The following is a 14851-nucleotide window of genomic DNA, read 5'->3' on the forward strand; positions in this document are numbered from 1 at the left end:
GCAGCTAATTGGAAATGAGGCGTAAGGTGAATTGCATTGCCAGAAATAGATATGGTGCCTGAGCTACAGACTGTTGGCATGAGATCTTTGGACCCCTGCTAGATGGCGCCATACGTGGTGCCTATATCTGCCACTGGTTGCAGCTGGTAAAGGTGGAGCTTATTTAAATACTTTATATTCTACTGGGTAGCTTAAGCTATCATAATATGTCAGAAATTATTAGTTGATACTTTGTAACTACTTTTGTCCTTGCTGAACTTAAGCTGTCAAATAAATGTAGTGGTGTGAAAAGTGCTAAACTGGCTTCGAAAATGTAATAGCAGTATAACGCAGCATAAAATGGAAATAGTCGAGTAAAGTTCAAGTACCTCAAAATTATACTTAAGTATTGCACTTGTGTACATAATTTCTTTCTGCCACTGCTTGTGAATAAAAGCTGGAAAAAATCTGGCCAACATGGATTTGATGATTTGTTCGTAGTGTTATGGACTAGTTAACATTTAAAACTGCAGTTTTAAGGGGTAGTCAGCCATTAATCATTAATAAAGACATTACATACTGCTCATATACTGTTTAGAAAATGTGCCATATATCTAAAAATCTACCATTTATTCTGTCTTATTCAGTCTTTAGCTTCATTTGGACAAGGCAGTGAGAACTGTGTAGATGAGCGCTGCCAGAAAATCAAGGGAGGGAATGCAGAAGAAATGAGTGAACAAATAAGTTTGTTAGAGAAGGGTGTGTCAGGTTCACATGTTTACGCAGTTGTATTATTCACACAGTTGGACACAGATGTACAGGAGAGCCGCAAGAGATCTGGAAGTCGAATCAACATTCCTCGGTTTATGGCGCTTCCACTCTTCATTTGGCTGTCTGAGGATTTAACGCGGTTCAAATTTTCAGGCCTTTCAGCTTTCTGCTTAAGTCAGCTCACTGTGTTCAGGCACACACGTGCTTTAACTCACAGAACCTTACAGATGCCCGCGTCGATAAAGAAGTGTGTGTTAAGGCCAAACAAGCAGAGTTTGTTTGGACTGTATAGGGGCTATAACCACATCTAAGGTCGACAACCTCAGCAGCAGTCTAGTCTGAAATATTGATTGTGTTCTGTACACAAAGATCAGACAAGTTCAACTCAATAGGAACTAAGATTCTGCACAAACAGGAGAAAGATGCTACTCTTGTAATTGCTAATACAAATGTTACCATCCCTGTTCTTTGCTGTGGTAGATTGTGCTTATTTTTCCAGACGTGAGCTTTCACCATGCATGTGTTAGACGCTTTTGTGAAGCAGGCAATTTCTTGCCTAAAACTGCCAGAGAAAATTCAGCTTAATGTTAGTTATGACCACAGTGGCATCCCAGAGCACCATATCATTGGATTGCATAAGATCACACACACCCACTTAAAAACTCACTCGCACAGCCATGGACAGCCTGTGAACACATTTTAGGCCAGAGGTAAATCATTTCGACCTTTCACCTCCTCTCTTCTCCCTCTCCTTTTCCATGCGTGTCTCTCACACCTGTTTATGTCAGCGTCAGAACCATGCACGCCAGAGATTTGTTCCATCACACACACATGTGCCAGTTTAGACACACCAATGCACAAGAGAGAAGGGAGGCATAGGAGGACAAGGGCAGTGGGACATCACATCGTGTGATGTAACAGCATTCGCAATTGACTTTTTTCCATCAATCCCTACTTTTTCAGAGAGAGAGAGAGAAAGAGAGAGTGTTGCAACAGAGCGTTAGTTTTAGTTTTGTTGTGTGTTTGTTATTGCACAACTGAAGTCATGAGACCATCTGCAGATGTGGCAATTTCATCAGGGACAGACTGACAAGAAGTGGACATTTGTGCTTATCAATGAATGCTCCTGTGTGTATGTGTGTCTGTGTGTATATCTTCTGGTACATTAGTTTTTACCCTTGTGATTGAGCAAATGTTAGGCAAGTAGGGACATGCTAGCCTGTCGTCACATCTTCAAAGGGCTCTTTGAGGGACAGTTGGCCTCAGGGCTTTAAAATTAGTTTTAAATGAATAGTTTTGACATATGGGAAATGTGCTGATTTACAGTCTTTGCCAGGAATTAGATGAAAAGATAGAGATCTTAGTGGTATCAATCTTATTATGTAAGACTCAGCAATTAAATGAAAATTTGTATTTCCAAAAATATTGAACTATTCTTTAAGATAAAGGTGGGGAGTAGATTTAGTCATGCAGAGTATGGCTTAAGGGCCCTGACACACTGATAAACTTCGGGCTCTTTTTTTAAGTTCCAACCATGACTGTTGTGTAGTGACTTGTTGGTGTGTTTCAGCAGCTTTTAGTCTCTAACATGGATGTTTTGTAGTGGCCTGTTGGTGTGTTTCTTTCTTCTTTTAAACTTCATAAATGGGTGTTTAGTAGCGACTTGTTAGTGTTTCCATTGGCTTTTCAAGGTCCAAATGTTTTTTTCCCCAACCTGTCACTGTTTTCCATTATTGTTTTTTTTTTAGGCTCGAAACATGGGTGTTTTATAATAACCCCTCAATGTGTGTCCTTTGGTTGTTTAGACTCCAAATGTTACTGTTGTTTTCATTGGCTTTTTGGGTTCCAAACATGGGTGTTTTGTAGTGACCCATCTGTGTGTTTATGGCTGTTTAGGGTTTTTTGGAATGATCAGTCTTTCTGTTTTCATTGACTTTTTATGCTTTAAATGTTGGTGTTTTTTTTGCAACAAACCATTGTGTTTCCAGCGGCTTTTATGCTCCAAACGTTGGTGTTTTCAAGCAACCTCTCAGCATTTGCATTGGCTTTTTTGGCTCCAAACATGGATGTTTTCAAGCACAAGTGTTTCTGGCAGCTTTGTAAACTCAAAATACGGGTGAATTGTAGTGATCAGTCAGTGTTTTTCTAGCAGCTTTTAAGCCTCCAGATGTAGGTGTTTCATAGAGACCAGTTGGTGTGTTTCCAGCAGCTTTTTAGGCTTCAAATGTTGTTGTTTTGTAGCAACCCATGAACGTGTCTCCAGCAGCTTTTAAGCCTCCAAATGTGGGTGTTTTGTAGTGATCAGTCAGTGTTTTTCTAGCAGCTTTTAAGCCTCCACATGTGGGTGTTTTGTAGTAACCCATTTATACATCCCATTGATGGCTAAGGCTCAAAATGTGTGTTTTGCATCTATCTTTCTGTGCCTTTCCATCAGCCTGCTTTTGGCTCCAAACTTGGATGTTTCGTAGCAAATTTTCATTTTTTATCAGCACCATTCCTTTATACAAGTACATTGCTTGCACAGAGAAGCAACCAAATGGAGTGAACAATCCCTCTCCCACCCCCAACAGACATACCCGCCCACAAATACCTACCCACACAATGCCCTTTAGAACCCCCCTGAACCCCCCAGGCCTCCACGGTCTCTATTTACATTAACAAATCACACTTGACTTCAAAAGCACAGATTCTTGAGGCGCTGAGGTTACTAGGTTGGACATGCATGTTGCTGCATCTCTCCAAATGCTAATAGTTTGGGACTTTGCTTTGTTGATCCTTGCTGTGGAGAATTCAGGCATCAATATATCACAAATAAAGGCTAACCACTGATGAATACTATGTGGGTGCTGAGCTATAATTGTCTTCATGGCAGTGAAGCTAGCAAGCCAAATTTTTACCAATTAATTCAGTTTAGAATCATCATTCACTAAAAGAACAATTGTGTCTACAAGGATTTGATGTCTGATCATGTCAGATATTATATTGAAGTTGTTTTTACCCAAAATTCATACACTTTTTCACATTCCCAGACCATGTGTAGGACTCTGTGGAGTCCAGTGTGTCCTATGACATATGTTTGGGTGGATCAGTGGGTGATTTGGTTTTTTTGAACATTTTAAAAGCTGATTTTCTTGATGTAATCATGCCCCCTGAATGTATGTGCCTTTATCTAACCACAGGTAACCAACACCACAGTGTTGCTGAAACATAGAGTTTGAGCATTTGCCATGAATAACAACATGCAAATGTAATTATTATGGTTTGTAAAAACATACTATGCCAACATTTTTCTGGTGATCTGGCAGATGTTAAGATTTCTGGCACAAAGAAATAAAATTACACACATAATAATTGTTCGGAAGATAAATGAATTGTTTTTGCTGTTTTCAGCATTTTTGGTATTTTCGTGGGATTTGAACTTACAGTACTGCCAGAATTAACCTTTTTGGTCAAGGTTTTGTTAAGTCTTGAGGGAGTTAATGTTAGTCAGTGCAATGTCCTTCTACACACCAAAAACAAGTTTTTTTTTCTGAGTGTGTCCAAACTAGGCACTGTAGTAATGACCCAGCCTTCCAACACCCTTATCTCGACTCACACAACTGCAGCTCATTCCACCATCACGCGCGAGCGTGCATGTTTGTTTACAAGAGTGTGCACAACACGTACACACGTAGTAGTACTTGTCACCCTGTGTGCTCTGGCAGACCAGACAGAGGTCAGCAAAAGTCAAACCAGAACAAATGCAGGCGGTAAACCTGAGGAAGAGGGGTCACGGAGGAGAAAAGTAGTGAAGCAAGATGAGGGGGTGTTCTTTTCAACATTCAACAGCCCCCCTGCAAAAAAAATCAATCATGCCGCCTCCCCTCAGGCTCAATCTGTTTTTCTTCTCTCCCTCTCTCTCTTTGACAGTGAAGGTTTGTTCATCGACTCCTCCTCCCCCCTCTCTTTACATTGCCTTTTATTCTGTTAAGCCCGGGTGTCTTTACGGTGGCCCTGTTGCTCTCACAGATCCTCCCCCTCTTTCAAGTGTTTTCACAATTTCAAATTTTCTTTACTGGCTTAGATAAGAATGTTGCCAGGGGCATGTTGTAGAGCAGTGGTCTAATCATTCAGAGTAATACTACATTCCTGTACACTGTACTATGAAACTATATCACCAAACTCTGCAGAATGGAAACAAATTGATGCAAAAAACCCACTACAAAACAATTATAATTCACATTTAAATGTACTTTATTTGCATTATTCACACAGCCTTGCTTTTTGTCTTTTGTCTCCATCCCCTCCCCTCTCCTACCTCCTCAGCCCTCCCTCCTCCCCTGCACTCCCTGCACAGCCTGATGACATCATGAACAGCCGGTATAAATCCAGCCAGTAGGATTGCAGCACAGCTTGTGGTGCTGACTACACTCTCTCTGCCTCTCTCCCTCTTCTCTCATTCTGTCGCTTTGCCGCCTCACACACACACTCTCAATCTCTCTCTCTCACACACACATTCTTTCACCCCCTCATTCCTCCACTCTGCTGCAAACATGGTCGACGCATTCATTGGCAGATGGGATCTCAAGAGCAGCGATAATTTTGATACCTACATGAAGAAGCTGGGTAAGTGTGTGTTTTGTAGGCACAGTGTGAGTGAGTGTCTGTGTGCGCATGCGTGAGAGGATGCAGTGCTGCATGCGAGCAAATGTGAAAATGGGGCAGAGCAAAGATGAATGCTTTAAGGTATGTTTTTGTTGAACCTGTTTAAGCAGCTACTAATGCTGTGGGAAAATTAAACACAGCAAAGGGAGACAATAAAGGGAGGAGCAACAATGGAGAATGAAAAGATAAAGATATAGAAGGGGAACAAGCATGGAAAGAGAAGAGAGAAATAAAATGGCAGAGGATGGGAACCAGAGGGGGAGGAAAAAAGAGGAAGAGTGGTTGACCGCATGGCCTAAGTGCTGGGAATAAGGGAGGGGCTCTCCTTTAGTAGAGGAAAAAAAGTCAGCCCCGCTGTGAGAAACTCTGAATGGCAACAAACTGGCATTCACACTCTTGAGCATAATGTGGGTGACCTTCGCTGAAGGCTGCTCATTGTTCGAGGCCCTGGGAGGAGTTGAATATTGAGATATTCCCAACGCCAAGGAGCTACTGGGACAAGAATGTACAGATTAAGTGGCCTGTCTCACACACACTCACGCATGGTTGGTATGTGTGATGGGGGCAGGTGCTTGGACTTTTACAACTGTGAAGAATGACACTGAACTGTACGACTGTGTGTGTGTGTGTGTGTGTGTGTGTGCGCGTGTGCATGCATGTAAGTGAGATTCATTCTCTCAGAGACTCTCAGAGCCACATTAACACTGACCTGTGAGCACTGGTCACTGTAGACACCAGTAACCCTTCAACCTCTCTCCAATCCTACTGATCAGTGAGGCAGCCACATGCGCACATGCGCACACGCACACACACACACACACACACACACACACACACACACACACACACACACACACACACACCACACACACACACACACTCACACAGTGACTTGATGTAATATTGATTATGGAGAAGAAGCTGTTATAGCTCTTGGAGATTAACCAGATCATCAGCTCAAAAAAGAACAGATTTTCAGTATGGTAGCCAAGAGTGTGAGTCACCAACACCCAATGACACATGTAATCATTTGCACACATACATGCCCAAACAGGCAGTCAGGTCAGTGGGATCCTGTAGTGTTTGAAGAACACACTGCAAGTTTGGACAGCAGACGAACATAGATAGGAGAGTGTGCCAGCCGAAAGAGAACCGTAGGACAAATATATGGCTAGTGTTTTTTTCAAAATAAAGCGCTTAATATCGTCACTCTGGAAGGATTCACTACAGAGACACTTATTCATAAATTAATAAAAAAAATTCAGTGCCAGAACAAGCACATGCGGAACCCCTGACAAGCCCCTCTTTCAAAAGTGTTATAATAATGTTATTATTCTAACTATTTTTGGTGTTTATTACTAACAAGAAAAAGAGCTAATGAGAAATTAACACTTAACAGTCAACTTAGCTAACAAACAATAATAAGAAAAAGCAAACAGAATAATATGGTATTTTTCAACTTGAAAATTTTTCATTTTTCAAATGCAGCCAGGATGACTTTTGCCTATTTACTCTAGCGCTCTCAACAGACACAATTCTGGGCCCCCCGCTGTAGATAGCACCCAGGGGCCCCCAGGGCCCATCGCACCAGGCCTGTTGGGTAATCCCCCCATGCTGGCTTTTTCATTCAGCCTGAGGTGTACTTTGTGCTAACAGCTAATATACATGCAGATCGCTATTGTTAGCAGTTGGCCTGAAGGAAATCTGTAACTTAGTGCAGTTGAGAGAAGGCTTTCATCTGTTTGTTGGTTGAGCTGCTAGCATGGCTGTAGGCTCTTAGTCCTGTTTATTTTTTGTATGCATCAAGGCAACACTATCCTCTATATCCTCCACCAGATCATTACATTATCCATGTTTATTTGTTTTCTACAGGTGTCCCCTTTGCTCTACGTTCATTAGCAGGCCTGACCAAGCCCACAACTATCATCTCAATAAACGATGGCACGGTGTTGTTGAGGACTGAGAGCACCTTGAAAAACACAGAGCTCTCCTTCAAGCTGGAAGAGGAGTTTGATGAGAAAACAGCAGATGACAGGAATGTTAAGGTGAGAGGTCAAAGGTCTTGTTGCTCAGACAAGAGATCATTGATGATAACGGGTGGTAAAAAATAATTGAAATCTTTATAAACATTCTTTAAGTGGCTCTTTATGAAACCCACCGCACACCCAAAGTGAGCTGAAATATCCATAAATATGACGGGGATAATTGCAATCATGAGGATGAGAAATGGCTAAACAAACAACTGTGATTCATCACAGCTGGAGGTTGTCTTGTTTTGAATGTGAACAGGAGGAGGTGGGTCAGAGAGGACAGGGGTGAGAAGTGAGGGTCAGAGAAGATGGACAGGTCACAACTGGTGATCGTAAAATGAGGCATGGCAACTTTACCTTATTCGAATTTAAAGGGTAGAGGGTGTGAACTTTGGTTTACAAAAGCATAATAATAATAATAATAATAATAATAATAATAATAATAATAATAATAGTCGTTGTTGTTGGCAATACTATTATTATTATTTTAAAAAAAAAATAAAAACATCACATGGATTTGAATCCTAGTCTCTGGCAGGAAAAACATATTTCTTTCCTGCTTAGCTTTTCAGCTGCTATATATGTGAAGAGCAAACATAAAAGTTTTTTTCATTGATGTAGTATATATGTTGATATTATACATATACGCAAATATAAAAGAGAGATGTATTTTAAAAATTGAGCTAAACATATTTAAGCTGACTTTGGTTCACAATACATGTATATCTATATATAATTTACTGCATGTACAAATTATACTATTGGTATATGTTGGTAGATCCAGAGTTTTTATGTATCACCTTATTTGATAGCATTTATGGCAGATATATAGATATAGGGGCATATATGCCAAATATCACATTTCAGTATGGGAAAACATTTAAGACATAAAAATGGTGAGCAAATACAGAATTACTTTTACATTTTGCAACTTGCTACTGATTATTGGGTCATTATTCCCGATGCTTTAAATGACATCATTTAAGTCTTGAGAAGAAATGACATGTTCTTTCTCTTACAAAAAAAAAACCCCTAAATCAATAAAATATATTCAGGGGTTTTCCTGCTTCAGCCTGACTTGGTCTGGTATGACCAGGAGCCCACGGTGACTCATGTTAGCTACCGTCAGCAAACTTTAATGTATTTTGCTATGGGCTGTAACTGACATTACTGAGTTGGTGAACTTGACTCTCAACTTTTGTTTACCCGTGCTTCTGTTAACAATATGTTTAAGCATTTATCATCATCCTATATTTGTTCTCCTAAAGGTTCATGCTCAGCTAATTTGCATTTGTTAGCTAGATGAATTGCATTTTTCTGTTGTAGCTAGTCGAGTCGGAGCTGATTTTAATTAATTTATATAGTTTTTGGCAAGGAGTTATTACAGATTTATATTTCAAATTTTTATTTTTTATTTTTTAAATTTTTCTTTTCAAGTGAGTTTGGTCACAGTTTCCTGTCTGGGTTTGCTCATTATTACTGAGGTTTTTATTTTAAAAGTTTAAATTTAGTTTTTGTTACTTTGAGTAAAAGTTTTAGTTTTTTGTTTTGTTTTTTTTTAAATTATAATAAGGAGGGTATTTGTTAAGGAACAATTAAACAAGGTCAGAAAAGGTAATACAATAAAGACACATCACTTTGTGACAGCAATAGACTCGCAGTCATGTAGACATCCTGGTCTTGTGAAACATATACACCAATGCCTCCTCGTGCTTGTTGTGTTGACAAATTTTACAAAATTAACAAAGATCGAGACATTTTCTGTTTCTTTTTATGTTATATTATATAGTTTTTTAAGTGAACTGTATCATTTCATTTGTGTTTTGCGTGTTAAACCTAATCCATAAGATAGGCAATAGCTGTCAGATAAATTCAGTAAATAGCTCAGAAATTATCTCTGAAAACTAGTGAGGTAGAAGAAGTAAAGTAACATACTGTCGAAATAGGCAAGCAAGCAGATATTTTTAAAAATTGTAATATAATGTTAAGTTAAATGGATGAAACATTCTGTTATGAGATGATTAATATGATCTTGTATGCACTCTTGGATGTAATAAGCTCCCTCTGTTTGTCTGTATGCTCCAGTCCATTGTAACACTGGAAGATGGGAAATTGGTGCACAAACAGAGGTGGGATGGCAAAGAGACCAGTCTGGTCAGGGAAGTCAATGGCAACGCCCTCACACTGGTCAGTGCTTACACAAAATGCATACATTTAAAATCCATACGTGTGTGCTTGTTGTATTTTAACTCTCTATTTTGTCTTTCTCTCTCGATTACAGACACTTACGATGGACGAAGTTGTTTGCAAACGTCACTACGAGAGGGCACAGTAAACTCAATGAAACCTACATACAGCATCCACTTGCATCAAATCCGTACCACCTCAACCCAGGTCGAGCAAACTCTTCATATGGCTGCTGCAGATTCCTCTCGATGTCCTCAGTATTAACTCTACTACTGACTATGACTTCCCTGTTCTCTAATGTCCTTTACTTAATACTGTTGTTCCTCTGACTGTAAGAAACACTGAATAATTTCCAATAATTTGTTTTTTTTTTCTCTTTAAAAATCCAGTTCTACAGTTTTCTTTGTTTTTTTAAGAAAATTGTGTGTTTGCATGGTGCCTATGATAAACTTTGAAAAGGGTTTGAAGTTGAAAGTTTGCCTATTAAGACCTGAAAAATAAAAAAAAAGTCTACACTGTTTGACTAAATGAAAATGCTCTGGTATGTGTGTGTTTTTTTTTTTTAAAAATCTTTAGTATTAATGACAAATTCAACTGGGAATAAAATTAGCAAATATCCTTGAATGAAATGTAAAATTATTCTCATTTATTGTAGAATTTCTGATAAAGTGTAATGTAGGTGAATGTCTTGGCATGTAAAACGTGGTTGCTCAAAGTGTCACCCACATGACTTTAAACTGACATAAAGTGCACGCATTCAACCATTTGCAGCCCATATTAATACTTTCACTCTCAATAGAGTGGTGCAGCAATGAGTCCTTAATCCCAGAAATGGGTTTGAATTTTAGCGCTCCTGATTCCATCATCTGAAAGTCAGTTTTTTTGGATGGGTTTTTAGTTAGCTTAATTGATTTGCATATTTATTCTACAACATAAAATCAGTCTGTAAATACCCTACTTGTGAATTTTGATTGGTTTTATGTATCTTTTAAAAAGGTGGTTGCTAACAAGTGGCTTAATGAGCATCATCGTGCAAACACGGTTTTTCAGCATCATGGTAGGGATGTTAAAATATGTAACTGTAGTGTTGTTCATTGATTCCCTAACATTAGCTTTTACTTCTTCCAATTCACTCTTCAAAAATCATAAAAGTAGTTTTCATTTGTTAAGATTGTCTTTCTGGAGTAAATGTGTAAGTATCATTAATGGTTGTTTGCCACGGATCTTATTTTCTGCAATAATTCAAAATCCAATGGAAAAATCCCATAGGCTTCGGTCAAGGGGACTGAGTTGGCCCACACTACTCAGCTACTGTGTCAAACTGTGCCTCCATTACACGTGTCTGTCAGGTTGGTTAGAAATGACAACTTGTAGAGAGCTACCGGTTGTATAGCAACATGGATCTTAGTGTCCCCTGCGTTACTCTCAGTATTTAGAACATATGCATTTGTCCCCTGTAATAAAATCATGGAAGTAGCAGAGGAATTGACATTTACACAGGAAACTGATGCAGGAAAAGCACTAGTGCATAAAAATTCACCTGAACTCAGGAAAGTTTTTAATCCAGTGTTTAATGCTTAAAAGACCCCCAAATCCCTATTTAGTAGTGTGTGTCTCCCCTAATGCTGAAACATATAACGTTCGCCCTTGGCAGGAATTACGTTCTGTCATAAATGCTAGTGCTGTTAGCTAAAGCTGGTAAATTGGTAGACAAATTGCCAGTTACATGTGAAGTGAGATGAAACATTTTGTTTTATGTGCACACTTTTCCTGTGCGGGCCTCAGTCACATGCTGGTTCCATAAAACGGCATTCAGTCATCGAAACATTGAGAACCGGTGATGAAAAGTTTCATACAGGATGCCTCAGACCAAGTCTGCAGTAAAAATGCACTGTTCTGAGTTCAGAGCTCAACTTTTTGAATATTGTCGGCCTAAAAGTAGTCCACTCTGAGCTATAGTTACTTATGTGTCAAAAAAACAAAAAATCAAAAACAACAACAACAAAAAAAAACAAGCAGGGCATATGAGGTCACTGGGGCAAACAATTGTACAAGTATATCCAAAGAGTGTGACCACAGTTTCCATCACAGCTGGTTTGACAGGGACTCAGAGGGGAGTTAAGTATAGCTCCTCCAGAGCTTGTGTGTGTGCGCGCACGTGTGTATGTGTAAATAGAAGTGTGCATCTTGATCTTGCCCTGGCTAGGTGAGGGGAAAGTTTTGTTTCAGCTTGCACTAGGTGTGCCGGTACTTTTTGGTCCCTTACTTGTACATTTGGTGCGTGTGTGTGCTTTCTAAATTTGGATCACAGTCGATTGATGTCATGTGTTAGCAACACACTGCCAACTAGAGGCAGGGTGAAGGGGTGAAAGGTTGCGGGCCAGATCTGCCTCCATCTGCTCAAGTAACCCTGAGCTGAAATGGTCTCTAGAAAGGATGAATCCCACAGTGCAAAAATAGAGGTTATAAGTATAGCCCTTTGTGCTGTAACTATATGTCCACAAATTTGTGTTTAGACAGCAGTTAGCAAGACAGCAGAATATAAATAGCTAAAAGTAATGGATAAATGGAAAAAGTAAAAGTAGTATGAAAACTAAACATAAAAAAGGCAATGCTTGAACATTGTTAATGCCAGAATTGTTGTCTTTTATGGATTCAGACAGTACATTCATTCATTTTCCGTAACCGCATGTCCTCGTAAGGGTCGCGGGGGGGCTGGAGCCAATTCCAGCTGTCATCGGGTGGAAGGCGGGGTACACCCTGGACAGGTCGCCAGACTATCGCAGGGCCGACACATATAGACAGATAACCTTTCTTGCTCACAGTCACACCTAAGGGCAATTTAGAGTCACCAATCAACCTGAGCTGCATGTCTTTGGACTGTGGGAGGAAGTCGGAGACCCCCGAGAGAACCCACGCAGACATGCATGCAAACTCTGCACAGAAGGGCCCCCGCGCACGGACCGAACCCCGTTCTAACCGGGTTTAGAACCAGAGATCGTTCTGCTGTGAGGCAACAGTGCTAACCATGACGCCGCCGTGCCACCCAGCTCCAGTACAGTCAATGAAAAATATGTTTTCTTCAGCTGTGAAATACTAGCAAACAGCGATGTTACAAAACTGAAACGTGTCTACCAAGCTTATAGAACGATGGCTGCTAAAGAAAAATGCAAAAAATGCAAATGGACAAATCTAGAGCCAGAGTTTCTTGGTCTATTCTGGGCCACTTGTCAACTGGACAACATGTCTGACTCTGTTTCTTATGTACATATAGAGTACTCAGGGGATGATATTTTTTTGTAAGCTAATGCATACATTAGTGTTGCTGTGGTTCCGTCATCAAAAAACCTGTGGGATTTTTCCATTGGATTTTAGATTACTTTAAAAAATATCTGTGGCATACAAACATTTCTCATACTCAGCAAGATAACCTTCAAAAATAGACTGATTATTTTTTTTAAGCCCAAATACAATCGCCAGACTTAAAAAAAAAAGAGCTAACATTAGGCTATAAATTAACTACACTACAGCCACATTTTAATATCCCTTTTCTGTGTAATGACATTTTGTAGTCTCATTTAGTCACTTGTTAGCAACTGCCTTTTTAAAGCCACATAAAAGCTTCAGATTGCATAATCAATGTATTTATTGACATATTTGATGTTGTAAAACAACTTTCAATGCTTAACAGACATTATTCTTGTGTCTAACTACAAAACCATTAAAAAAAAAAAACATTGATTTTGAACCAAGGGAACCGGGAGTGCTATAATGCATACTCATTTGGGGTTAATTCCTGCAGCACTCTATTAACGGCTCACTTAAGGGTAACAAAAACATGGTTCTTATTTTCAGGTGACTAAACTCATTAGAAGGAAATTAACATAATATACAATTTCTACCAATAGATACCCCCAAAATCATACACATTGGGCCTCTGCGGACCAAACATCTAAATAAATACAGTTATTCAGAGTTCAGTTTTACATGTAAACTTGGATAATGATAAATTAGAAAATGCTAACATGCATGGTAAACTAGAATTAGTGGTAAAGATAGGCCGACCTGTTAAAGATGAGCATGTCAGTTGTCAATGTGAGCATGCTGCCATGTTACCATTAGCATTTAGCACAGCCCCCTAGCGCCTGGCATGGACGTAGGCTGTAGTCTTGTTATTTGTCAAACAAATTATTACAATCAGGCAATGATTTGTTGACAATTTGTGTGTAAGAAAAGAATTCAAATCACTAACAATTACTGTACATGGTGGTTTTATCCATTTGAAACATTAAAAATCATGTCTTGATTTTACAAAACAGAACAGTTTACACTCCTCTGGTCTGTAAGTCTGTAAGGGTGTTGTTTTCTTTTCCAGATCCTTTCACCATATCGTACGAAGTTCAACAAGATAAATAGTTTTTTTCCTTGTGGAGGCGGAATGCTTCAGATCCCCCAAAGGTCAAATCAAACATTGAAACACAAGCTGGACAAATATGTAAAGTAGATTGTAGATTTATGTTGACTGATGCTCACTGTTGTATTCAAATTATGTGCAATAATGCAAGACAAACTCACAGTTTTGGTCTAGCAAGTTTAACTGGCCATGTCAAATTAATCTTGCATATCTGTCTGATGCAAGCAAGAAAAAAAATCAGAGGAGTCTTTAGACTGAGCAATGAATTGAAGCCAAATCACTGCAGCTGGAAATAATCTTTTTCTCCACTACAAGTGGGAGCTTTGGGACAGGGTCAGAACAGCATAAAAGAAAGAAGATGCTGATTCCCTCTCATGGCCTTTTATTAACTTATACTAACAGGGTGTTTTGAAAAAGGAAAATTAAAGCTACAAGGTCAACCAGTGCTGTAAGAACACTTTTTCAAGTTATTAGTTTCGTCTTAGACTTGACTGCATTTTGACCCTGCCTTGTCTCATCTCAGACAAAGAGAACTCAGGATTTTATTTTAAGACCTGTCAAAACCACAACTGTAGGCACTTAATTGCCTGTACAAAAAAAGGAATGTTGTCGAAAGATGGTTTAGTTGATTTCAGCTCCTTAGTTTTTGCATTTGTTTGCACGTAGGAAAAACAGAAAAACATTTCCACGCATAAAATTCACCTCTGCAATGCCTTTTGATTCTTTTATCAACCTATTTCTCTTTGTACATTGATACATACACACACATATATACAGTATGTGGCAATAAAATAGGTGAATGAAGAGGAATCCTCATTTGTTGTTG

At 39.2% G+C, this 14851-nt stretch overlaps 1 protein-coding gene across 1 annotated transcript; it reads left to right on the forward strand.

Moving 5' to 3' along the window:
• Window positions 1-5136: 5136 nt before the first annotated feature.
• Window positions 5137-10145, forward strand: fabp3 (fatty acid binding protein 3, muscle and heart). The gene is made up of 4 exons (XM_042506068.2): window positions 5137-5355; window positions 7267-7439; window positions 9510-9611; window positions 9706-10145. The coding sequence occupies exons 1-4, from the start codon at window positions 5283-5285 to the stop codon at window positions 9757-9759; spliced, it is 402 nt and encodes a 133-aa protein (XP_042362002.1). The 5' UTR covers window positions 5137-5282; the 3' UTR covers window positions 9760-10145.
• The last annotated feature ends 4706 nt before the right edge of the window (window positions 10146-14851 follow it).

This window comes from Plectropomus leopardus, chromosome 17, assembly GCF_026936395.1.
Source record: "Plectropomus leopardus strain MGB_pleo_1.0 chromosome 17, ASM2693639v1, whole genome shotgun sequence".
NCBI classification, from domain to species: Eukaryota; Metazoa; Chordata; class Actinopteri; order Perciformes; family Serranidae; genus Plectropomus; species Plectropomus leopardus.